The sequence below is a fragment of the Idiotropiscis lumnitzeri genome, chromosome 13, assembly GCF_059441095.1.
Source record: "Idiotropiscis lumnitzeri isolate Australia: NSW breed Sydney's pygmy pipehorse chromosome 13, RoL_Ilum_1.0, whole genome shotgun sequence".
Classification (NCBI taxonomy): domain Eukaryota; kingdom Metazoa; phylum Chordata; class Actinopteri; order Syngnathiformes; family Syngnathidae; genus Idiotropiscis; species Idiotropiscis lumnitzeri.
The window spans coordinates 9679514-9706579 of NC_142403.1; the positions used below are offsets into that span (position 1 = coordinate 9679514).

General features: G+C 40.9%; 4 protein-coding genes across 6 annotated transcripts in view; all 4 read right to left on the reverse strand.

Moving 5' to 3' along the window:
• Positions 1 to 630: 630 nt before the first annotated feature.
• LOC148324249 (potassium voltage-gated channel subfamily V member 2-like) lies at positions 631 to 5344 on the reverse strand. Its single transcript, XM_088312780.1, has 2 exons — positions 3749 to 5344; positions 631 to 2921 (listed from the first exon to the last, which is right to left on the reverse strand). The coding sequence occupies exons 1-2, from the start codon at positions 5000 to 5002 to the stop codon at positions 2616 to 2618; spliced, it is 1560 nt and encodes a 519-aa protein (XP_088168906.1). The 5' UTR covers positions 5003 to 5344; the 3' UTR covers positions 631 to 2615.
• Positions 5345 to 6696: 1352 nt separating this feature from the next.
• On the reverse strand, positions 6697 to 20021 carry LOC148324250 (low-density lipoprotein receptor). Its single transcript, XM_088312779.1, has 13 exons — positions 19883 to 20021; positions 18929 to 19054; positions 17354 to 17734; positions 16318 to 16437; positions 15093 to 15218; positions 13913 to 14084; positions 12888 to 13103; positions 11920 to 12038; positions 11474 to 11613; positions 11024 to 11165; positions 10737 to 10928; positions 9480 to 9625; positions 6697 to 7747 (listed from the first exon to the last, which is right to left on the reverse strand). The coding sequence occupies exons 1-13, from the start codon at positions 19941 to 19943 to the stop codon at positions 7628 to 7630; spliced, it is 2061 nt and encodes a 686-aa protein (XP_088168905.1). The 5' UTR covers positions 19944 to 20021; the 3' UTR covers positions 6697 to 7627.
• Positions 20022 to 20976: 955 nt separating this feature from the next.
• On the reverse strand, positions 20977 to 22154 carry ndufa7 (NADH:ubiquinone oxidoreductase subunit A7). The gene is made up of 4 exons (XM_088313528.1): positions 22000 to 22154; positions 21734 to 21783; positions 21294 to 21431; positions 20977 to 21187 (listed from the first exon to the last, which is right to left on the reverse strand). The coding sequence occupies exons 1-4, from the start codon at positions 22048 to 22050 to the stop codon at positions 21100 to 21102; spliced, it is 327 nt and encodes a 108-aa protein (XP_088169654.1). The 5' UTR covers positions 22051 to 22154; the 3' UTR covers positions 20977 to 21099.
• A 319-nt stretch (positions 22155 to 22473) lies between these two features.
• LOC148324252 (microtubule-associated serine/threonine-protein kinase 3-like) overlaps positions 22474 to 27066 on the reverse strand; it is a 32200-nt gene continuing 27607 nt past the window's right edge. For all 3 annotated transcript variants that reach the window (XM_088312887.1, XM_088312886.1, XM_088312888.1), the window contains 3 exons: positions 26912 to 27048; positions 26405 to 26589; positions 22474 to 26097 (listed from right to left, as the gene is read on the reverse strand). In XM_088312887.1, the coding sequence (XP_088169013.1) occupies positions 25034 to 26097; positions 26405 to 26589; positions 26912 to 27048 (1386 nt within the window). In that variant the 3' untranslated portion in view covers positions 22474 to 25033. The remainder of the gene's footprint in view (positions 26098 to 26404; positions 26590 to 26911; positions 27049 to 27066) is intronic.

The following is a 27066-nucleotide window of genomic DNA, read 5'->3' on the forward strand; positions in this document are numbered from 1 at the left end:
AGTCAAGTTTTTCTCACTCAGACATTCTAAGTAAAGAGCTTTTGAGTAAATTTCACTCGTTTATTGAATAAAACAACAGCCACGGGGAAGTTAGCTTTTCGAATTGCCCATTTGATACACGTTTATTCAATGTGATTCAGGACTGAAGCGACAACCTCTAACTTTGGAGACGGCTGCGCTACACCTGCTCCACCGGTCTGCGACGAAGAGTGAGTATATTCCTGGTACTATCTCCAAAACGAAGCCAAAAACAGCTGGTAGGATTCGGGGATTTGCACCTGACACCAAAATAATATTTATACACCGTAGCAGTGGCAATCCACAGTTGTAGAGTGGCCGTCTTCCAACCTTGCGGTAATGGGTTCGATCCTCTACCGCATTGAGCTCCTTTGTGTGTACAAAAACGTGTAGTGGGTTCAAACTTGGAGTGACTTTTTAATTGTATTGAATTTTTAAAATGTACTCAGAAACTCTTCTTGTCAATATCGCTCCTCATTTTTTACAGTGCAGGCTTTCTCATGTGGATGACTTGAAAGTGCCACAATTAAATAAATAAATAAATGCACCTTGTTTCATTAAAATTGTCATTAATTAATTAAATGTTGTATTTATTAATTAAATAAAGCAAGACTGGTTTCATTATTTATTACACACGAGTCCATGCAATAATCGATGCTTCAATGTACGCAAGGAAAATGCGTTGATAAGGTCATTCATTTAACACAAAGTGAATATAATTTTTTACAACCAAGTGTGCAAGGAATTGACATTGAATGTCACTATTTTACACTCACCCTAAAGTTGTGGTTTGTTCAAAATTAAGCCAGTAAAATAAAAACAGTCCAACATAAATCAAACAAGTGTGTTAAATGTGACACATGTTCAACTACTGCATGGGAACACAAACACACATAAGACAAGGATTAATGTCCTCAAAACCATCCATCCTTTCATTATGTTAGCCCTTCATCCTCACAAAGTGTACTGAAGCCTATCCCAGCGCCGTTTATTTTATGCATAATATATTTTAAATTAAAAGGTTGATTAATCGATAATCTTTATTTACTTTCCTGCCAAAAAAACAGCATTGGCCTTAAAAACTCAATATCGGTCGAGAGCTAAAAAAGTAAATCATCCCTCTCTGGCCCTATTTTATTCCTCTCACTTGACTTTGATTATTATTTGTCACACCCACGACAAGAATAGTACTGTCTGAGACTGTTGTGGCAAAAGGCACGACTGAAGAAGTATGTCAATCATTTGCCGTGCAGACGCATGGGGACGTTCAGCAGCCTCGCTTTCCATTGGACATGTTTGGTTAAAAAAACAAGGAAATTTCAAATGAGTGGGCTTGGCGTTGCCTTCCATTTAAATTCTATGCTTTCAGAGATAAAATTCCGCGCCAACGTTTGCGGTGGAAGGCAGTCTCCAAGTGTCCACTTCACAGATCTGTGATCTGATTGGCTAATCGACCACCCATGTAGGGCTGCTTTCAGTTACAGCTTGCAGATCTGCTTTGTGTGCCTCAACCTGCCGCAGCTCTCAAGCAAATTAGTGTCTTCTTCCACCATGTCAAGGACTATTAGTTTGTGACAAAAGTCAGCTGTGTTCGTGCCCATAATGATGAAAAACGCCACTTTTTAAATATGCCAAGCTGCTCTGCCTTGCACTGGTGTAGGAAGATACCACAAATTCTTGCCTGGCCCTGTACACATTAACACAGCGCCTTAAGCCAGACTTGTGACCCCCACCCTTTTTTTTTTTTTTTTTTTACACCACTCCAACATTAACTCATGCCAGCAATGCATGTGCTAAGATTGTCTTGTGGTGCCAAAGATCCCAGGGAAGGTGGGGTGGGTAGAGCAGTTGAAACCTCCCATTTTGAGGATGACACCAGCACATGTTATACATGCAGTATATTTCCCTCGGAAAACCTGACAGGATCACTCTTGACGTCATTCAGAAGAAAAAGCGAGACATGGAGGAAAACAGAACATGAGAAGAACAGGCCGAATTTGTTCTTCAATCAATAGATCCCGTTCGAATCATGTTTTGAAATAGAATATAATGTACAGGAATGGCGCTCCGATCGATCAGCCATCAATCGGGATCAAAGTTAATGACTGTCTTTTATTGCCAATCACGTAAAAACGATCAGCCACATCTTATAATTCCAGACCAGCCTGTATGCAGTGTAGCTTCCCTGCCCGCTTTACTTCAGTCTGCACATGTTAGAGATCAAACCAGTTACAAAATCATCATATATGTTGGTTCATTTTGCGCACTGTCAATTTTAAATAATGTCAACTGTACAACAATTTCTTAAACACATATTTCTCGCTGGCGTAAGTACTAAATATCAGTCCATAGTTATGGATGGCATTTTTTTTTTTTTTACAAATTCTTACCCTATCGTAAGTGTTGAGTGGTATTATCAAGTTTCCCACAAATTACTTTTTATAATGCTTCAAAGAAATAGTTAAGAATTGGTCCTTATTGTAATTTATGTAGACAATGAATGTATTGTTTATATATACACTATTGTCATCATCACACATAGTTCCTTTCATGTACAGGCACTGATTATTTCAAAACTCAAGTTGGAACTTTGCTTCTCAACCATCGGTTGAATGAGGAATGTCATTGGATGCTTCGGAACGACTGTCCTCTCCCTCTCTGGGGTTAAACCACGTGTCCATCCTGTGCCGAAGGCGCCTGCTGAGCTGCAAGCGCCGTTGGGCCGAGATTGTGTTGTACTCTTGGGCCTTTAGTTTTGCATAGTAATCTGAGAATTTGTTAAAAAGGAAGGAGATGGGCATTCCGTTCAAGATGATTCCGAAGGAGATGCAGCCAAAGGCCACGATGCGGCCTAGGATCGTCACGGGGACCACATCCCCGTAGCCCACAGTGGAGATGCTGACCTAAGATAGAAAAAAAAAAGGAACGGCCGAGTTATTTCTTCTCATAAAAATGTTTCATTCAAAACACTTATGTACTTCCGGGTCATCTTTACAAATAAATGAAAGCAACAAAGAAGATGCGTTTTTTTTTTTATTTTACTTTGAACTTGGCTTGAAATAGAAAGACATAAAATCACTTCTTGATATTAAGCACGGTATTCAAACAAACAAAAGACATCTGGAGCGTGTGCTAAACAAAAGAGGACCATCAGAGGCTAGAGTAGCCAAACTGACCAGGAAGTAAACGCACATTTAAAAAAAATGTGTTTCCTCTGTCGCAAAAAAATGCGCATTATCTTGCAATCTTTGCAAAGTTTTTTTTTGTTTTTTTTCCCATACATCCAATAGACCAGGCGTGGGCAAACTACAGCCCGGGGGCCACATGCGGCCCGTTAGACGTTTTAATCTGGCCCGCCGAATTTGAAAAAAATTAAATGAATAAACCTTGTTAATGTTTTATTTTCTAAACACTGTGGTGTGTCAAACACAGATATTTCGTTGTCATGCTTTTGTTCATTTTCATTCTAAATTAAATGTATTTTTTTTCTCCGATGAGGTGCGATTACCAAAACACTCCATCCATCTGCTCCTAGGCCTCTCTGTCAAATTTTAGAACCCATTGTGGCCCGCCAATTAAAAAGTTTGCCCACCCCTGCAATAGACACTGGCTGCTCTTCGAGTTGGTGCTACGCAGAACATTCCCTCAACTTGTTCCAGAAAGGAAGTTGTCAAATAATCACTTCACCTGATGATAAATACCGGTGTATGTCTACAGTATCTATACTCACTGCAGCCCACCACCAGGCGTACGGAATACTGCTGATGGGCGAACCCTCCGTCTCCCTCTCGGCCGAATGCAGGAGAGCAGAGAAAGTAAAGATTCCCATGGCAATGAAGAGCAAAATGCACGAGGCCTGCTGGTAACATTGGCGCAGCGTGAACCCGAAGGCCCTCATGCCGGTTGAGTGGCGGGCTAACTTTAAAATGCGAAAGATCCTCAGCAGTTTGACTACTTTAAGGACATGACTTAACTTGCTGACACTCGCCAGGGTCCTGAGGTCCTCGTGCGTGCTGCCGTCCACCCCCGAGCCAAAAGCGGCTTCCAAGATGATCTGGGCGAAATAAGGCATGACTGCCACCATGTCTACAAAGTTGAGCCCACTGCTCAAAAAGATTTGGAGGTTTGGCGTGGTGGCAAGGCGAGTTAAATACTCCAAAGCAAAGAACACAATGGTGACGATCTCCACCCACTCCATGGGGGGTTTTCCCCCAACTCGATAGTTTTGAAGCTCCTCCACCGTGTTGAGGGACATTGCCACGATAGAAAAGAGAACAAAGAGGTTGGAAAGCACGCTGAACGCTTTGGCATGAATTGAAGAGTAAGGATTCTCCACGATGTCCCAAAGGCTTTTTCGAATCTTCCCAAACAACATATCCTCGAATAGCTCCTCGTCATACTTGACCTCGATCTCAGCCAGCAGTTCCCTTTCCACCTTCAGGTTGTCCTTCATTTCATCCACCTTCTCCTCAAACACCATGCAGCAGCAGCGCGTGGTGTCCTTTAGGCTCAAGCCCCAGTATGCAATCTCCTCCTCAAAGTTGATCGGGCACATTTCTCGGATGACCCACAGCTCTCCGCTGGCATAAAAATGGAAGATGTGGTGGAAAAAAGCAGGATCGTGATCAAAGAAGAATTCATTGTTTTTGACTGAGTAGTCATCGCAGAGTGTGATGAGTCGGGCTCTGTCTGTGCTTGCCGCCAGGGAGCCGATGCGAGTGTGAGGATATTTCATGGCGCACTTTTTGGGGATGTGGAAAAGTTTGCCACCCACGTTAACTTTGATGCAATGATGCTGTTTGGGTTTCTCTTCCCCAGCAGGGCACTCAGGAGCGTCCAGGTTCTCCAGAGAGCTCCACGCTTTCACTGCATTTTCCTGAGAAAACGGAAACGTCTTCTTGTCTCCTCCGCATTTTGACAGGCAGTTGATCGTGCTTCGTCGGCTTTGCAGACGTCTCTGCTGCTGAGCGCAGTCTACAGCCATTGCTCCTGCAGTTAAAAGCAGGAAGTCAGCCTTGGCGACACCGAACAAAAAAAGGAGAAAAGCACAACAGGAAATCCGGCAGGAAAGTGAGCGTCACGGCACATGTTAACTTGCAGAGTGGTCAAAAAAAAAAAAAAATCCATGTGTTCCTGGTTGCACCGATATGTAAGAAAAGACAGTCTTTCCTGTTTACTGGGGACTATCTTCCTGCGCAGTCACCTCGCTGAGGACACAAAGACTTTTGATGTGTTAGTAAGAACAGTCACCAGGAGTAAACGTTTGAGCCACCTAATCTTATTGGTGAGTCTCCAGGTTTCCTTAAGAAGTTGTAAATATAGTGGGAGTGGCAGGGATTAGCAAACAAAGTTGATTTAAGGATTTCCAAGGGCTAACACAAAGGGCCAGATGAGGGCCTGTGCTTTCAACTGTTCCCCTTTAAAATCAGATATTCCCATTTTTGTCTAAAACTTATAAGAACGCAATTATATATATTCACAGTTGTGGAGGGATTCCCCATCTTTCACAAATGTGAGACCGCCTCCATTTTTAAAAAAAAATCCATTTCTAGCTACATTACTTCAGTGGTTTCCCGTGAAGAAATGATAATGATATAATAATACTGATGTTTATCATGACTAAGTCCAAGGATCAGTGATTGTACATGAGGGTGTGTCACCTACAGGCAACATGCAGCTGGAACTGAGACAACAACACAGTTATAATCAAGACAATATTTTTACTATTTTTTATAGCGCTCCTCTATTTGATGCCCACACCTTTGATTAAAGCATCATTTTCAATGTCAGTAAATTTGGAAAGATAATTTAAAATGCATTTGGATCTTTTGTTTGTAAATGTGCTTAAATATTGTCAATATATGTTCTTTTAATAATTCCTAGAAGCTTTTGTTGTTCTCTTAGCTTTGCATGTTTGTTTGAACCTAAATACTCCCCCCTATGGTTGAGATTATATTTTCAACTTCATCTGAACCATTTTGCATGCTACTCAAAGCACAAAAATATTATTTTAAAAAAACATGAAATTTAAAAAAAAAAAAAAAATGTGAACAAGGCTGACAGTGTGTTACCGCTGCTCTCAAGACAGCTTCCGGGCAAGCTTTGCTGCTGAATATATTAGCTTTATGAACCATGACCATGCATGCTTTATTGATGATGACATCACAACCAACACTTTATTTTTGCAGAAAAACCCGAGCAATTTAAACAGTACCTCTTGCTTCACGCTTATGTTGGGTAAAACTAGAGATGCTTAACTTAAACCACATCAAGCAGCCCAGGTGAGTGGATGACAGGAAATATGCAATATGACTTACTGGACCAGGTTCATCAATCCATTTTCTGAATCGCTTATTCTCATTAGGTTCCAGAAAGTGACATAGAAGAAGCCAGGCACAAGGTAATCATATTCAAAAGAGGAATCACAGGTCAACAGCAATAAAGCAATGCCAGTGGTCCCAAAAAGGAATCCTGAGGCACACCACATATAGGGTGGCTAACCAAGGAGCGTGTAGAAACAAACCAAAAGCATGATCTAGGACACAACTAGCGAGTTTTTGTTTTGAATAACATGATTACCGATTAGGATCAGAAACACAGGAAAGTGTTTTCACAATCAACAGGATGTTGTGTGATTACAAGGATGTATTTGTATACCAGGAAATGAAGAGAAAGAAATACCCAAGAAAAAACACAACTTTAATAGAATTGTTTTTTTTTTTACAGTCAGTTTCATTCATGGTGCAAATAGAAAAGTGCAACAGCACATGTGTAAATAAAAGCCTCTCTTAATAAATTACAAAACAGCAGTTTGTACCATAATTTTGTTGATGCTTAGTTTCAGACTGATCCGATTGGTATGCTCAATGCAATTTTAACAAATATCAAGCAAACTCACAATTTTCAAACAACAAAGCTTGTATAGAGAAACATAGCAGTCTGTTCCGCATGCAAAGTGAGAGTCCCGCTTGGTATTAAGTGAAGACCAAACAAACAGAAAACTGCACACAATAACAACTGTGAGTCACAAGATGCTTATCAAAACATCTCTGAGATGACATGATTATAAATTGGATGCTATTTTGGCAATGAAAACAATGTAACATTTAAAGAACCGTAATGTATGTCGATATTCAGGAGTGAAGGCACCTTCACTTCGCACAAATCATTACAAAAAAAAAAAAAGAAACACTTAAGGTATAAATTTCCAGTATAAGTTCCAGCGCAGGTTTTGCAACTGCCACTGAAAAAAAAACAGCAAAAAATGAGACAAACCTCACAAGTGAGAACATTAATTCCTGGGGTCAGAGTTGAACATTTTCAAGTATCAAACCAAGACAAGCAGATTTCAGCACTTAATGAAAAAGATTTACCTGCATCAGAGCTACAGCTAAAACACTGCTGCTAAGTTTTGAGCAATAAACTTTAGAATCAAGAAACAAAAAGGCCTTGAGAGCATTCCTATGACTTTTCTAAGTACAAGTCAAGTCAAGAGGTGAAAGTAATCAAAGCCAATGTGCGAATGACATTTTGGCTCGTCAAAACACGTATTGAAAACCTAAAGTCAGTTCTTTTTGGAACCCGCAATGAGAACTGGGCCACAGTCGAATTATCGGCTGGTCGTCGCAGCAGCTCGCCGGGGTGTTGTGACGATGTGGGGCAGAGGCGTCCGGCCATCTGTGTCACAGCCAGTGTCTTCATTCAAGTCCAAGTCCAGCTTAAGAGTTTCCTGGCGGAGGAGATGGCATGGCTTAGTTGACATAGTGAACCGCATTAAGCTTTTAAGACTGGCATAGAAGAGTCAAACGGCATTTATGGGACACTTTGTTAAAGAAAACACTCAACTCACTTTTGGAATAAACACAATAGAGTAGAAGGTTGAATTGAGATTCCATGCTTTCTTCATCAAACCCTTCTTACTGTTATTTTTTATTTTTGTAGATAAAGACTTTTACTTTTCAACTTCCGTGTCATGTCTGCAAGTTCTGCTCCTCAACTTGACAAATTGATTAAATCCATTCCAGGGTGAAAAGGTTTTTTGAAGTAAGAATTAAATGTTATTTACTGTCATGCATCGCTTTCATGATGCATGCTGGACGTATAAGAATGGAGGAAAAATTTGTGTGCTGTTCCATTTAGACTTAATGCATTGCAGTTTTAACATTTAAAAATGTCACAAAAAATATATACAAAACAGTAAACCATTGTTAATAATAAAAAAAAAAATTGTGACATTTTCAAACATGAGTAAACACAGTTAATGTACTGCAATGGTGTACACTTTTTTTACCCATTTAATATTGTTGACTTATTGTCACTTGTGTACCACGTCCATACATAATAAAAATGTATATGACCATATTCTTATGATTTGCCATCACTGTTGTGCTATTGCGAAAAAAACACGACTGTAAGTGATTGAGCTCATTTTATCAAGTGTGAAATGATCCCAATCGTTGGATATTCTGTCTTCAACGCACACTTTCTCACACACACTTTCCTCCTAGCTCACACCTATTGCTATGAGATTCTGTAGTAACGGTCCACGTGGAAAAATAATCGCTGCAATGCAGTCAATTAACAAAAACGTGAACTGCGATATAGCAATGGCCAACTGTATCCTTTTTGACGAAGTTGGAGACTGTAGTGGTCTTTTGTCAATCATGTCAATAAATGGGTACCAAAATGTTTCATGTACAGTAGTGTAGTTCCCGACCTTAATTGTATGGCTCTATTTGGGATTATGTCGAATATTAACTCCGCTTCTGTTCAGCCCAAAGTCGGACTGATGATTTCTCATTTACTCGTGGTTAGGCGTGTCCTTGCCGGTTCCCCCCAAGGTATTAGCTCACATAGTTAACCCCCGCCCAAATGGAGGGGAAAAAAACTTTCAGGAAACATCTGGAAACTGCTCGGGAAAACAATGACGACATTAACAAAGAGAAACATGAGACGATTGTAAGCGGTTTATACAGGACAATAAGTTTTGTCATGTCAAGTACGCATACACCAACTGTTCACTTTGTTTTTTATTTTTTTAATTATATTTTTTATTTGGCCTTAATTTAACCAGGTTGGACCCATTGAGATTAAGAACCTCTGTTTCAAAAAATACCTGGCCTAGGCAGGCAGCAACAAAACCTCAATGTTACAAACATACAATGTACAGCTTCCAAAGCACAGCACTTTTTTTTTTAACATTTTACTGTTTATATATTCATATTGTACCATCATGTGCCATTTTTCTTCTTCAAAAGCATAACAAAAATGTTTTTTGGGGGTGTGAGGGCTGTAACGTATCAATGGCATTTCGATTCATTTCAAAGGGGAGAACTGATCTCACGTGAGTGTATTGTAGTGACATGGTGACAATCAACACTTCAGTGATGCCCTTTCAAATATCTAACAAGCTTATGTGAAATGATATTTCTCCCATATTGTTTGCGCGTGTGCTCTCTTGCCTTGCTGAGACATGCATGTGGACCCTGAATGAGGGGGTCCTGGTATTCTTTGAGCGAGAAGCTGTACACGGTCAGATTCCTGGCGGGCCGCAGCTCCTCTCTCCACCACCACAGAATCGATCCCACCAGCAGCACACTGAGGAACACTGGTAGAAACACACGCACACAACAGTCACAAATGCTCATAGAGGCTTGGGTGACAAAGTTGACATGTATGACACAACTTAGAATTTCTTCTTTAACTGGGGAAATATTCAGATTGCTATAAAGGGAAAAATGAAGCTCAAAAAGCTGAGAGTGGACAGTGTCAAAAGCAAAGCAGAGGCAAGAAGCAGAAGGCAGCTTCTCGGTTGCCTTCCTATATTTAGCCACTAGTGTTCTGTGTAATCAGTCGCGCGACAGCTGCATGAATGCACCATTCCATTTGCATGGTGAATGTTTAGGACTCAGCTTGGCAACCAAGGCAACAGCGTTGTCACAGCCCCATTCCCTGAGCAGGTCAATCTAAAAGCAAGGGCAGCGGGTCTTGCGTTAAATAATCGGCCACTAATTGAGGGATGTTGGAGAGCTGAAGGGGCAGTACCACAATCCCTATAAACACCAAGAGTACGTACTTACTTGCATTGGGCACATTCATGAAGAAGAAAGAAGAAAATGATTCAAATAATAAGGAGGAGACAAATAATAAGGAGACAAATAAGCCCATAATAAGCTGAGGGGATTTGAATAGTAAATTAGCTAGCAAATGATCTTTAAATAAACCTGTGCCGTTAGCATCTCTCACGCGACGGCGTCATGCACAAAATACTTTTTTATGAAAAAGGCCGGAGGGTCGAGCCCGGAACCGTATCAAGATAGCGGCCGGAGGGCGGGGGACTGACGGGCAAAATTGGTAAATCATCATATTCGAGAAACTGAAAATTAATTAGAACACCATGTTCAGACAAGTAAAGGTGCATAGAAAATGCAAATAATTTTTTGGGGGTTAACTCCCCCTTCAGTGGTGGACGACTAGTTCAGTACGACGGCCTCACAGTGCAGAGGTCGTGGGTTGAAGACTGCTGGTATCGGCTCCAGCACCCTCGCGACCCTTGTGAGGAGAATCAGTTCAGATAATGGATGGAACTTCCCCTTTAACAATTTACCACTGAACACGTCATTGCATCATCGCTGTTATTTTCCTCTCAATCTTCTTAGAAGAGTCGTTGCCCCACCAAAAATAAAATTTAAGCTAAAGGAAAAAAAAGCCATGCTAACCAATTAGCGAGAGTATTCCAACAAATCCAGGATCAGACCAACGTGACCCGAGAGTGGTGCAGGAAATAGCAGGAATGCCTTGAGATCCATTGCGCCCCATTTCAGTACAATGGAAGGTGGGAGTCTTGGGAAGGAGATCGACAACACATCCGTGCGTGCACATCCTCCTGGGGTTGCCGCACGCAGCTTTGCCTACACACAAGCGAAACACACGGTTAGTCTTAAAGTAGCGCCTCATATGTTGATGGAACACAGAATAACAACAGCTTTTTATTAACTGCTCATACCGTTAGGTTGAAGAGCAGGCTGAATGATGGCGATGCCGCCTGGTGAGGTGACGTTTGTCAGAAGCAGTTGGAAGTCGCTGCCGCTGTGCTTGTTGGCTCTGCAGACGGAGTGTGTGACTTGATCACTCCAGTACACAAGACCCTTGAATAGAAGACATACGGTGCAAGAAGGAAAAAATGTATTTTAGTTATTTTAACTTTTGTACTTTGTACGAAAAGCTTACGGGAAATAAATGTCACAATTATTTACACAAATTATTTTTCCAATAGAAACAATGCTCTGTATTAAATATGAACCACATTATAGGGAGAAAGACAGAAGAATTATGGTTCAGTGAGTTGTTTGGTTACTAGCGTTTTGGACATAATGTTGCAAAAGGATGGATCCTTATTCATTTAATGTGTTTGTTTTTCACATTTCCACCTAACACTCCAGTTTTCACCGTTTACCTCAAACACCGCCAGACCAAAAGGCTGATCCAGATAGCCGTTTGACTCAACTACTGTTTTGCGGTGACGCCCATCCAGATCCACTCTGGAGATACTTCTCATGCCCCTATCAAGCCAGTACAGCAATTGGCGAGGCATATCTAGGGAGGGGAACCAAATCAAACGGAAACTATGAGGAACTTCAAAGGCACTCGAGTGAGATGCAAGATGTTTCATGAGGTGCTAATTATGAGAAACTTTTTCCTGTTATGATGTTGTACAGAACATTAGAGTCTTAATATATTGTATCCCAATAGATTATGTATCTCATGGCAGGCAATTGCATTATTTAAAAAAAAAAAAAATTCTATAAAAGGAATAAATATCCAACATTGCATTGCACAATTGACATTGCATTTAAACTCCACAAGTGGATGACTAAAGGATCGATCTGTCTATAAACTTACCCAGAGTAAGAGCAACCGGGTGGTATAGCAGAGAAGTGACCAAAGTCATCGTGTCCTGACCATCCAAGCTCCCCCGCACAATTTTGGGTGTGTTGCCACACTGGGCCCAGAAAAGCAGGCTTGAAAAGACAAGTGTTTGGGTTTTGTAGTTTAGTTAGCATTATTTATGATGCATGCTACGCACAAAAAATGTTGGGTAATTCGGCGAACGGCTGAAATTTCAGAATGAATCGAAAATGTACTAGAACCTTTACAGGTAAATTTAGTCCACCTGAACTTGGAGCCAAAAGAGCAGGGAAATTCACATCAGGTGATCATTCCTTAGATATTGTCTTGGTCTTATGATGTCAAAATGTGAGCGGCATGATCAGGACTCTATAAAACGGAAGTTAAGCCCGAAATTTTCCTTACACGAACATGTTGTATGCAGGCCCACTAGTCCAAACATACGATGCAATACCATATTAGCTCATTATTTCCAAAAGAAAAACTGCTTTAAAGCACTGCCACCACCATATAAACTACATATTGTATTGTATCGTAGGTACTGTTTGTTGTTCTTTTGGTGAGACGTAGTGTGTTTTTACATATCTTTTGTAATCGTGGCCATAAAAAGATTCAGCCTTGGTTTTACCAGATTGTCATCCATTTTTCAGTATGATCAAGATAAGAGATTGTCGTCGGGTGAAAATAGCCAGGACATGTCACAAATCCCCGTGGTTGCTTGTTGCTGTTGGCCTCTTGACACCCTCCCAGATCAGTTTTCTTTTAACTGATTTGCTCAGGTTAAACATTAATGGTGGCCAAAGGTTTACAATGATTTCTTGTCCCATTCTTTTCATCTCACAAAATATTTTATTTTATTTTACATCCGCTGTACATAGTATTAACAGCCACAGGGATAACCTATACGTAAAAGAAATATTCATTAAAAAAAATCCTCAAATCCTAATAACTAGCCTTCCTACCCGTGCAGAGGTTCCACCGTAAGTGCACAAGGCTTGTCCAGTCCAGTGATGAGTTGGCGCTGCTGGGAGCCATCAAGCCAGCTGACATAAATGGAATCACTCTCCAAAGTGGTCCAGTACAGAAGATGATGGATCCAATCCAGGGTCAGGCCCGAGACAGGACTGGGAATCTTTAGTACCAACGTGGCGTCCTGGGCTTCTACACTTAGGTGGACCCTGAAATTCATATCAAAACAAATCTAAGGAGTACAGCACTGAAAGGTGTCAAGTTATAGATCAGACTAAACAGCGAAACAAAAGTCAAGCTCCAGTCAAATATTCAGAAACCTAATATTGTATTGGATTGTATAGTATATAATTTATAATTGCAGAAGCTCATGCACCCTGATCACATCCATGCTCTTGTGTTCGACTACTATGTACGCTCGGCCTGAATTAAGTGCATGAGATGTTCAATGCCGGTGAATTTCCCTCCTTCCTCGTCAATTCTCAATGACGTCATCAGCGACTAGTCGGCTTTGACTCAACATTCGTCACATTAACATCAACTTAAATACAACATGTAATGTACTGCGTAAAGTACAATACAAAACAGTATTTTTGACTGTATGCATATGTGTTTTACTTTAAGTTCAAATGAAATTACACATAAAAACACATTTTTATAAAATGAAAATAGTGTATTTTAATACATGTAAACCTATTTATAGAGCGTGAGGAGGTAAAACTTGTTCTATATAGTCTCTATTATTCATGCAATCCCACCTCTGTCAGTCATAATTGACAGCAGCCATAAATGAAGAGAACAAAGTGGCGTATATAAGGACCAAATGTGTCTGGGCTTTTATATTTGCTTTGATCTATGGCCACTACCGGATGTAAGCCAGAGACCGGATTACGAGAACTCCCAGTGTGTTTACAATTGGATTTGACTTGTCCTTGTGCAGGAGTTTGCTTCAACTATCAACGCACACTGTCTGATAACGTTTAGGTCTGTCGTGTGGGCGGACTCTCCTCGAGGTTACCTGTAAATGGACCCCTGTCCTTGCTGGGCCAGGTACAGTATGTTTTTAGAAGCCAAGGCTGCCACGGGCCCCGGTCCTGCTGCATGTACTGCCAACATCCTGGATGTTGCACCACCAAGGCCCATCGCAACAACTCCTTCAGATGTGGACACAAGCAGCTGGGCATCAACCCCTAGAGGGCACATAAAGTACATTAGGGAGATTTAAAAAAAGCAATAAATAATCACAACAGTAGCACATAAACTAGAGCTGAGCGCTTTTAGGTTAGCAATAGTCTGATTCTGGAACAAATATGCAATTCTTTCCCAGACCAGTTTAGGGGAATGAATAGATTTTGCTTTTGACTCTCCACTGACCTTTGTTTTTAGATACAATGTCCACTGATTGATCTATTAAGCCTGATCTTAGAAACATCTCACAACTCCAGACAACAGACTCGAGGCTGGGTGGCACGGCGGGATATTGGTCATGCCATATATACGCCTCCGGTTCCGAAGTTGCGGGTTCGAATCCACATTCCAGCCTTCCATTGTGGAGTTCGTACGTCCTCCCCATGCTTGCGTGGGCTTCCTCTCACACTCCAAAAGTATGCATTTTAGATGAGTGAAGGCTCAAAATTTGCCCTTGGGTGTTCTTGTGAGAGTGAATGTTTGTTTGTCTAAAAGTGCCTTGCAATTACCAGCTGGCACACCAGAGTGTAACCCACCTCGCATCCCTAATGATGACAAATGATGGACCAAATGGATGGATGCGTCCTAGTCCCACAATCAGCTCAGTCAAAGGCAAGGGTTAAACAACTGTTGCTTTTCGTGATAATATCTTGGCTGAAAGATAATGTTTTCAGATGGATTCGTACAGGGAAGTTGTCAGACTCAAAAGGTGGAGCCGCTCTTTGCACAATTCAAGTGTGCCTGAACAAACCTGCTACAGTCAATGACTGACCAAAGGTGCTGTGCAAACACATTGCCAATGGTTAAATCTTGTTCAAACAGCTGGAGCCTCGCTTTTCTGTTTAAGACAGATTGCACTTCTATTGCCTAACACTTCAGGAACCGTGTAGCAACCTGGCATTTTTATTGTTTAGCCCATGACGAGATGAAATCAATTGTTGATGCTGTAAACATGATTTACCATCCCAATGGATTTGACAGGAGGGTGGGCTAGTGGGGGGGCTGCTTACCTTTGGCCTTGCAGTCTCGGCTTGTAGGGGTTAACTGATATCCGTCAAGGCAGCCACAGGAAAGGGTGCCATTAGTGTCAAGGCACATTTGATCGCAATAGTCGCTCTCGAGGCACATGTCCACTTCTGTGTGACGAAACAGAAATATCGTGTAAGGATAGATGTAAGGTGGACTTCCACCACTCGCTACCGTGCTTCTGAACAAAAACTGCTTCAAAGGGTTAATTGTTAGTCTGAGACTTCCAACATAAGACTCACTAAAGTAATCAAATACTAATACAGAGAGCGCCTCTATATTGCGGCTCATTGTTTAAGGCCCCTCGCTCCATTGCTGACTTTAAAGCAATTCTTTTTTTTATGGGTTTTTATGGTATACAGTATGGGCAAGTCTTTGAGTTGCGTCCTTAGTAAGTAGCTGAAACTTTGATGGGCAGTGCTGAGATCTTTGGAAAGAATACGGTGTAATAAGAGGAAGAAAAAAAAAAAAAAAGCAGAACTATTGCCTGCTATTTGTTATTCCAACAGAGAATATTTGCCTGCGAGTGGTGTTGTACACTCTGTTTGTATGTAACAAACAGTAAAAATGTATCATTACTGTGATATCTATGCTAATTTCTGTTAGCAAAGTGTCTACGGTGGTTCAAATTATGTCTTAGCATTAAGCAAACTGACTTTCTCAAGATAAAATTATGCGGTTTGGATGAATATTTTATTGTTTGAATACACAATGCTTTAATTTATTTCCGTTTTACAGTAATATTCAACTGAGAGTGACAATTAAACAGTTTAAATTAAGCTCACTCTTCATTTTATTTGAACAACTGAAACCAGATGTGAGAACAGGCGCTTAAGCAAACATGTTTGTTTTAAGTGTGTTTTAATAAGTTAAAATTTATTTAACATGTGGGAGGGGTAAATCGATTTTTTTTTCCCCCGGTACCGGGGCGGTTTCAGAAATAATTGGGAATTCACACCTTTTATGGTTACTTTCGATTACTGGAGCCCGTTGATGTCTGCACTTGGACAGTTCAAGTAGGATATTTGCAACTTTCCAGCAGTATGGAATACAATACAATACAACTTTATTTATATCGTGCATTTCACAACAGCTGGAGCAGTAAAAAAGGGCTTTCCTTATGCAGTAATATAAATGAGTGGAAGATATGCAGCATAATACACTGCATTGCAAAATGTATTGAGACAGGCCAGGAAGTGACTCACTCACCTTCACAGTGACTATTGCCGACAAGCCTCATGTGGTCAGGACATTCACAGTGGAAACCCATCCCTGTGTCTACACAACGATGAGAACAGCCTCCATTATTGACCAGACACTCGTTCTGCTCTGCAAGGACATATGTGACATCATCAGCACTAGCAAGAAGTATTGCATTGACGGGATGAAGCCGGTTTAACAGAAAAACAAACAAAAAAAAAAAACCCACTGTTGCTTGCACGAGCGGACTGGGTCACATTTTATTGCCATGATAAAAGATGAATATGATGATGATGAACATTCAATGATGTTTTAATTTTGGCACATATAGTAAGAATAATGAAAACAAAGCAAGGGCCACCGTGATGAGGACAACCTAGAGGATGAGTTGTACTGTGCATTACTTAACAAAACTTGGAAAAGGACACGTCAGGTGGACAAAGAAATTATTGGGAGTGTTTTAATACTGCGGTTTCTGCCAATGACTGCAAAAACAACATTATGATTGAATACCATGTTCACATTTGTTTACCTAATCATCTGGCACATGGTGAAGCAAATATTGGGAAAAGCTCTCAGTATGATACATTTTATTGAATTCATACAAATCAATCATTAGAGCACCTCACAGTGGGACTGTGCCGCCCTCTGCTGGCTACCAGGTACATTTGCGTTAGAACACCAACCCATATGGCATGTTTGGGGATACAAAAGATGATAGCTGATATTTACCAATGTATTAATCAGCCCAATTAAAGGGCTCTTTGCACAAAGTAGCATGACATCATAACCGTTGGTGACATTGCAGTTTACCCTTTTCTGATTTGGCAAACGATCACAGCCGAGCCGAGTATGAGCATTTTAAAAGATTGATTTTTTTTTTTTGCACGTTCCAAAAGCAATACAAACAATACCATGAACATTGTCGAGCTCCAACATTAACATTGATCCATCACCTGGTCTCCTGGACACCACAGTGCATGAAAAAACTGAGTTAAAAGGAGAATTAGACTCAAAAGAGAGAGATCGCAGAGCCTTCTCTTACCACAGTTGAGCTCGTCACTGGCATCGGAGCAGTCCGCGTTGTTGTCACACCTCCAAGAGTGGAGGATGCACCGGCCGTCACCACATTCAAACTCGGACGCCTCACAAGAGGGAGCACTCAGCCGGTTGGCTCGCCTCAAACCGCATAACTCCAGGATCTCATCACGCCCGTCTTTGCAGTCCATGTGTCCGTCACACAGCCGGCGCTTGCGCAGACACCCGTCGGCTGGCCCGCAGGAGAAGAGGCCAGAGGCGCAGGTCGGACAGGAGTCCTCGTCGCTGCCGTCGCCGCAGTCGTCCACGCCGTTACACAACAAGCGTGAGGGTAGACATCGTTTGCCGCTGAGGCAGGAGAATTCGTCCTCCTTACACCTCAGCTGACCTGCAAAAAATCTCGGTAAATTCAGCTAAACCCAAAAAGGCTTACATACATCCTTGATTCAAACGGTGAGAAATACCATTTAACTCTAATTTGAAGGTGTTTTGTGAGCAGATTTTCTAAAGGCGATATCACACGTAAACATTCCCCAAAAAGTTAGGTTCTGGGTTTGAATTTCAACTCGGGCTTTTATTTTGTTTTGTCCTTTTTTTTTTAAATTCAATTCATTTTAATTAGATTTTAGAGCAGATTAGTTGGTTTTTCCTTGGTTAGATTTTTCAAGAACAAGCATGTTAGGTTTGGCCCACTGAAGACTTAACTCTACATAGGTACAATGCGAGAATGAATTGTTGCCCGTACCAGCCCTACAATTGGGTCCAGGTTGTAAAACCGAAATCAGCTAGGATATGCTCAAGCCTATCCAATGAAGTCAAAGGTTGACAAAATTGGATGGTGGATGGTTTTGCCTGTTACTATACATGGTCAGCATTTAGATTAAGTAACAAAATATAAAGATACTGTGTTAGAATATAAACAACATTTTGACAAAATAATTGACATTGGATAATTTTCCGTGGCACACTGAATTATCTCACACGGCAATCTAATGTGCCATGGCACACTGGTAGAGAATCATTGTTCTAATCTATACCCTGTGATTGGCTGGCAACCAGTCCAGGGTGTCCTCGGCCTCTCCCCCAAAGTCAGCTGGGATAGGCTCCAGACCACCCCTAACCATAATGATGATAAGCACTAAAGAAAACTCGATTGGTTGAAGTCTTGCGTGATGTCAAGTATGATGATGGCTTTGTTTCACTCACCATTAGTCTATCGTGTTGCCCAATTAATATACATTTTATATACTGTACGAATTACATCTAAAGTATGCATGGGAAAGAAAGAAGGTGTTTCAGAGGGCCACAGGCAAGATTCAAACCCCGATCTTCAGAACTGTGAGGCAGAAGTGGCGCCAGTAGATTTGATATTACGGGTTCAACAAGTGCCTTTGGAATTCATTTAAGAGGATTATTAAGATTTTGCTCACACAGAAACGGAATACAAATTTGGGGGAAGTAATAGGGGTGGCACACGAGAAAATGTTAGTTTTGCATGATTACTAATTTGAATCTGAGCACTCTAAACTCACAAACATCAGTGCCTGTGTTTCTGGTGTCACACAGGAAGTATCATACTCACCACAATGGTGTTCATCTGAGCCGTCATTACAGTCGCTGTGTCGGTTACATACTTTTTCGCTTGGGATGCACGAGCCATCTTTGCACCTGAACTCCAATTGCTCGTGGCAAGCAGGGATCGTGTGACCTGCAGAACCCCAAACATGTACAACTTTTTATTATAATGAAACATCTTACCAGATAACCCTCAAGCAACAGAGACGATGAGGTGTATAAATTATGATTTTCAATCACATGAGCTCATCTAGCTGCGAGCAAGACTCATCAAGTTTACTTCACTTTTAACTCTTTTAATCGATGTAAAGTTGTTCTCATAAATGTGAAATATTGGCAATTTGGGGAGAAAATATTACTGAAGATGAACTGGGACCGTCCAATCATTTTCTTTATTGTTATGTTTTGTCTCATTATTGTGCTATTCTGAAATGCCTTATTTTTTAATTTGATCCCATTTCAAAATTAAACAAACGTGTTCCCTCATCATTCACGGTTTCTTTAAATAATTGTACAACTAAAAATTATTCAGAGGTAACCAAACACAATTTTATAAAGCTACATGTAAGTCACACTATTGAGTTATGCTTCACGTCAGTGTTTTTTTTTTTGTTTGTTTGTTTTTTTCCGTTTGCAATGTTTTCAAGAAATGTAACGTGCCATCGAAATGAGACGCACTGTGACGTCAGTAATGACGTTAGCGTTAAGTTTGCGCATGTCATCTTTCTGCATAAAAAGTAAAATAAAACGATAAAGTGTGTTTCAACGTCTTGTTAGATAATAGAAACTGAAAAAAACGATGAAATCCAAACGCCATTTGCAGCAGCTAAAGTGACATATTCATTCAAACTGTCAGGATTATGTACCCACGTTTCAGTACATGAAATAACAAACACGAAAAAAAAACCACACTACACAAATAAGGAAGTGCACAGCACGCCTAAATAGTCAAAGGACTTACCTAAAATGTTATTTTGGCTGAAGCAAGATATCAAGAGAAATAAACCTCCAAGGTGTCCCATGCTCGTTGATGTCCTAGTCTTGACAATCGGCGCGAAAAGATGACGTCAGAGGCATTTCAGGGATTTGCTTTCGAAAATTGTTTGATAAACTAGTCTGAAGATATTCATGCAACCGGAAAAATTATTATATAGCTAATAGAAAATGGACGGATCGAATGAGAATCCACGAATGTACAAAAATCAGTCATCATCGAAAACTAAACAAAATAAATACAAATAATAAACATTGGAATTTCAAAACGTCATCTTTCTGTGTCGATACATGGATCACAATCCATGCGTTGCAGGAACAACTCATTCCATTGCTGCCACTTTTTACTTTTAAAATATATCTGACTCTGCTGCTACGTTGTGTGATAATAATGCCGCGATTTTCATTACATAATTTAGTCGTTAGGAGTTTTCATGTTATTTGCTTTCCTATTCTATTTTCTTTATTCATTGTAACACGTGCAAACGGGGAGTTGTCCCCAGTTACATTGTATATACACGATACAACGACAAATGTCAATTTATTTATTTTATTATTATTTCTATACTAGCATCTTCAACTGACATAGTTAAATCATTAACTTACAACATTTCTCTTCACTGTTGTGATACTACAGTGTTATTCTGCACCCAAAATATGGCGTCAATTAATTTAAATCCACATTTCATTTCTATTTGGCTTTTCAGCTCTATGACCAGTCCATAAGTGAAAAACCTGCAAATATTTGGGTTAGTTTTTCCAGATGTGTGAGTTCATCTTTAATGCAATTCACTTTCGGCATCATAAATTCATTATGTTCAGGTCACTTTCATAAAAATGCAAAATAATGTGATTGATGAAATGTTTGCATTTTCTTATGTCTTTGAATTTGCTCTATGTACACAATCCAGGCAAATCATCTGTACGTACTGGAAAATTATAGTTAATTACAGTGTCATTGACCCTAAAACAATGTGACCTGTGTTGTATATACAATAATGTGCAGTGGAAACAGTGGATGACAGCTAAAAATGCAATTTAAAACCAAAATAGACAAACAAAAATACTGAATCAGTTTTATTTATGACATTTGTAATATACAACCACACAATTTATTTAATCTCTGCAGGGGTTCTAGGGGTGGACGAGTCGCTAATGCTTGAATGGCCTTTTTGGTCAAGCTCATCAGAGGTACGGCTGGTCAGTGGAGAGCTCTGGTTGCTTATACACTGCACCGGGTGTCACTGGAGGCTTTGTTGCTGCAACAGCTTGGCTGGAAAACAAGTGGAGAAATGATTGGTCTGATTTTTACATAATTATTTCAATTTCTATGTATTGCTTCAGAGGTAAAAAGAGCATTGGAGGTTTGAATTGTTTACCTGCCGGCAGTGAGCGCCTTCTGTGAGGACATGACAACTGTGGCGGGCATGGATTCTCTGCGTCCATCTCTGGTGAAATAGTAGTTGTCTGCAAACTTATGGCTCGGCCCAACGGCCAATTTAGGTGGTGGCTGCGTTCTACAGGAAAAGTTAAGTCAATATGATCTTTACAGTGATGACCTTAACGACCACTAACGCAATAGTAAAATCATTTACTAAAGAAAAATCCTTATAGGCCATGATATAAAAAAACTGGGTAACACTTTATAACAAATACACACCAAATAAGCATTCGATAAGAATTTGTAAATACTGAATTCGTTATTTATAAAGCATGATTTTGACATGAATAATCATTTGCATATAGTGTATGGTCTGTTATGCGCATACAAACTTAATCCTTCATCGTCTCGTAATTTTGGCCGATATATAAAACTCACCTCTTTGCTATCTCTTCATACCGCAGCTGGAGTTTGGCTTGAAGGTCATGCTTGAAATATACATAACAGCACCACATTATAACACTCCTATTAGTATGTTTTTCTTGTCAGTTCATGTTTGCTCTAAAGCTAGATGAGAGACACTTTCAATTGCAGACTAATTAAACCTGTCCTGCGACATACATCGGTGCACTGCGTTTGAACGTTCCTTTGTCATCGCTATTCCCGACTGTTATTCATCACAAGACCGTGTTTCAATCACTTACCCCTGATAGAAAATTTCGAAGCCTTTGAATAATTTTAGTGGCAGTCGCCATGTTTGCTGTTATGAAGGACACGCAGCTTCTTCTGTTTAGTAACTATATTTACTTATCGGCACACTACTGACACCCCCCGGCCAGGGTAGTAAACTGCAGCATTTCTCTGCCCTTGGCAGCTAATCTCCAATTATTCTTTTCCCCACGGCCGGATGTGATAACTATCGAAGCCCCTTTTTTAGTCCCGTATGTTAAAAAAAACCCTGGCGGAAACAGGCTTCGAGAAGTTTTTTTTTCTTTTCCTCTAGCGGGAATGGTCTTCTACCAAAGTAACTTTTTTTAATCTGGCGGGAATGGGTTTCCACACATCTCCGTAGTTTATTCTCCACAATAACATTGTCAAGAGTAGTTTGCAGTTGTTTTAGTTTGTGGGTTATTTCTCTGCTGAAGTTTCAAAAGAAACAATATAGCTGCAACACAAGATTTTGGTCGAAGAGAAATACAAATTTTATTTTTCCCACAAGAATACACAGTACTGGGCGACACCGCCAATATACCATGCAATCAAGTATTACAGATGTGTGCTTGTTTCATGCAGCATGCACTGAACAGAAGAGTCCACAGGATTAAACGTGCGCATTAACAACAATGTGCCAATTAGCTTCTGAAAAATGATCATGTGCACCAGACCTCTTTGTTGGAAGTATGGTGTGATAAATCAAAAACCAATCTCCACATAGTGGTACTCCAGTACCACCTGTAACACTCTTTGCTTCCATGACAGTTTGGTAACTGATGCCATTAATGTTGTTGGCAGCCCCCTGAGATGGATAAATGCGGGTGGATTTTTATGTTTTTTCCACAAAACTCAGTATGTATCCGTATACCATATTTAGACACACAGAATATCCTGTTAAAAAAAAGAACAAGTGTTGGACCTTGCCTTTAACCAAAATAACTTTTTTATCATGGGGAAAATTAAGGACATTACACCCGGTCTTTTTCATATTAAAAAGATTGAGCCATAGTGAAAACAGGGGTAGAACAGGCATAAAGCCAGGTCCATTAAGGGCTGCTTGACTACATTTGGTGTAGAACTACTTGACCTCAACTACGACAGTCCCAACTTTTGTCCAAATAGATTGCTGTCGTACAATTTTGAACTAATCTATCTCCAACTAATCAATTTTTGGTCTTGTGATCATGTTATATCCATATTGAGTAATCTGGTTGAGCGTGCAGTTTATTACTTTTCTCACACATCTGAAGCCTTATGTACCATTTATTTTTAAAGTTGAATCAATATTGATATATTGTCTACTGCCCATAAATACTGTAACTTTAAAATATAAAAAAAGAACACAACCAGTTCAGAAATATCCACTCGTCGTAACAAAAATAACATTTTTCCTGTTGTATTGTAAACAGAGCACAAGTCATCTAGCTTGCCGATGTTGCATTTAGCTTCCTGTATTCAAGAAGAACGGCAAAACATTTAAGGTATGAAGTCTGTACAATACATATCAGGTTTGTAGCAAACAATTTCCTCACACGCTCTCACAAAACATAAGGTTGGTGATGAGGGTAAGAAAGTGTTTGACTCCTTGCCGACGCACACCACTGTACTTTGAGGGGTGGGGGTGTAAAGTGAAGAGCAGATCAGGAAAAACTGCACTGAATTACAGGCAGACTTTGTAGACTCCTTGTGCAACTTGTCACCATTGTCCTTGCATCTCAAGTCCTTTAACATGTTCACAACCGTATGAAAATATACAACATTTATACATAAAATACAAAAACATGTTTAAACAAGCCCTGGTTTCAAATTCAACATTTCTTTTTACCTCCCACACTCAGCCGGAAGTACAAAATGAATGTATGAATACATTAGTGTACTCCCCAACCGCACTGTAAACTTTAGTACCGTTAATGAAGTAGGAACAGGCAAGGTAGCTCACGCTCATTCGTGTGAATAAAGATACAAAAGCATCACTTTTAGCAGTATTTGTTGAACAAGACAGGAAAAACAACATTGTTGAAAGCTAACAAAAGTCCCTTATATCTTGCGGTTGCAAAGAAGACATGGACTTCAATTTGGCTGCTGAAGATTGTTCGTGTCAAACACACGACGCTTTGCATTGAACACATTCAAACATCGGGACATCCGCCCGGTTTCGAGAGCAAACGGCACAGGTGATCTAATTCAAAAGATATGACTTTAGGTACAGGACTTCATCAAAGAATGCTTTTTCACACACACACATCCCCACACACACCAAATGTTAGAACCATGAATTCACACTGCAGAGACCGTGGTCAGTATTTTAACTACAACACAAAGTTTCACTAGTCAGACGACTAATCTAAGTTACATTCTTTTACAATTCTCAAGAACATTACTGCTCCGCTAATAGATGTTTTTAACAAGTGTAACATTGTAAGCAGTTTTCCAGTTCTTTTTTTAATTTGATTGTGCAGTCGAGTGAGGGCAAGGTATGCTGTTGTGTTCTGCTTTGGGAGTCCAAAGCAAAGCAGCAAAAGCTGACTGGTCTGTGATGCACGGATAATTTCCTTTCTTTTTGTATGCACTGAAAGACACATCCACCGTGTTACTCACAGTGTAGACCAGACCAATGGTCCTGGGTGTTTTCACAGGTGTTACTAATTGAAGCTATGTTCAAAAAAGGTGTATGGTGGGGGGAATGAACAAAACATTCTAAAACAACAACTAGCACATTTTGGTCCAATAACAATTCCCAGCATTATCAAATTACTCGGTATCGCAGCAATTTATTTAAAAATATAGCCATTTATAAAAAAATAACATCCAGTCATACAGGCAGAAAGCACATCTTATGTATGCAAAAATGTTGAGCCTTGGCTCTTCAACCATTGAGAACTTACCCCCCCTTGCGGTCAATTACGCACCGTGCTTGACAATTGTAATAAATACGACCAGAAGGTCCACAAAGCAAATATGTACAGTACAAAATTCAAGTAAAATCTGCCACTTTTTCCATCACCCTCAGTGCAGGACAAGCTGTCACTTTTTCTCATGTGCTTTGTGCGGCGTCTCCTGCCTGCACTCTGCCCTCTCATCAGATTGTCCAACTTGAGTGGAACTGGTCGTGTCTTCTTCCTGGCTGCAGCTCCGATCGCCAAGGACGTCCACCTGCTGCTGTGGCTGAGACAAAGAGACGACGGGCTCCTGCTGGGGCTCCTCCCCGTCTGAACACGGCTCCCACTCATCCTGTTCCTCGCTTTCTGTCGAGCCCTGCACGGCGATCTGCGGCACAAGGGTGAACCGCCTCACTGTGGGCACCTGTAGCTCCACCTCCTCATTGTTTTGCGATCCAGCCTTGGCCAGCCAAGTGGTCCTGTGTTGCAGCTGTTTCTGGGTTTGCGTTTGTTGAGCCCCCGGCGTGGCCGCGGCGCTCGTCTTCTCCTCAGGCTCATCGAAGCTCACTTCCTGCACCGCCTCCTGCTTTTTAAAGGAGTCGCGGCGCTCCGAGAGGTTGAGCTTTCGCATGACGACCAATTGCTCTGACCGCTCCAGCCCGGAGTCCCACATCCTCTGGCCGCCCAAGTAGCCACAAAGTCTGGAGTGGTCGACCCCCTGGTGAAAGCCGGTAAAGCCCCCCTCTGCTTCTGAGTCAACAAGCAGCTCCCCTTCACTGTAAAAGGGCACTTCCAATGTGTGCCTGCGGGGAGTGTATGACTTCTTATCAATGTGATACATTCCGGACAGTTTCTCAGCTGACTGGACCCTCTTGAGGAGGGGGGATCGAGGTGGTTCTGCACTGCGGGGCCGTACAATGTGTCTAACAATGGTGGGCGGGGACAGGGTTTTGCCATGGAAAGGATGAAGTGTTTTGGCGAAGCCTGGCAGCGGTGAGGGGGAACGCTGTGGAGAAAGCGGCTGCGCGGAGGAGGAGGAGCAGGCGAGAGGTGAAGGCGGGATGTTGCTGGTTGACTTCCGGCGGCCCACCTTGGTGTAACGTTGTGTGCTGAGCTTGGAACCCAAACCGTGGAGAGAGCTGGGTCGGATGTGTGCGGCAGGGGAACTAGGAGAACTGGAACAAGGAGACGTGCTCTGAGGAGAGTTATCTGGAAAATGGAGAGCAAACGCATACAAAAATGCCAATGTTAAAAACCTGCGCGATATTGTTACAAGTCAACCCACAAATGAGTTTCAACTGTTTCAAATCAGCAACCTCTCTCTTCCGCCTGTGTTTTAGATTTATAAAACAAAATCATGTAAACATCTATTCATCCATTTTCTATACTGATTGTCCTCATTCATTTCTTGTATATATCTCCAAACGACCGATTTAGCAACATCCTGAAGCAATTTAATTATGTTAAGTAACATATTTTTGGGAGCGTTTTTAAGATTTTGAATATGACCAATTACCAAAGGCTTGATGGTCGGGCGCAGGGCTTCGGCAGGGCGTGGAGGGGCCTGGAGAGAGGCTGTGAGTCGGCGAACCTGGAAGACTCTCGCTAGAGGAAACAGAGTGGTGTAGACCTGACGAGAAGCTGCGACTGCTGTGCATCACGGTGCTCTGTTTAGATAACTTCTTCAGGATGCTACGTCTCCTGCAGGATGAAAAGGAGTCCAGCACAGTGAGACACACGCAGGGCTTTTTAAAGTTTTCAAGTTATAGTTTTACATTTGTTCTCTTTTATATTTTAATTCACATCAATAACACTGGTCAACAGAAAATTTCAATCAGATATGGCTTTATGTGTCCCTAAACGTATGTTTGACAATGATTCAAACAGTCTTTTCTTTTTTAATTTTTTTTAAATAAAGCCACACTCATACTCCAAATCAAAAGGTACCAAATATGTTGGCACAGATGTGCATACCATGTTGAACTACAACAGGTATATGCTTTAAGAGGAGGCCAAACCTCACCTATCATAGTTATCTCTCCTCCTGCTCCTCTTGCTGCGACGGGCCATCTTTCCTTTGTGTTTGGTTTTTCGAGCAGGACCAACTTTAATGGATGTGTTCTCAAGCGCTATGGTCTGAAGTGCCACCTTGCTGCCACTCTGAAAATGTCATTGCAT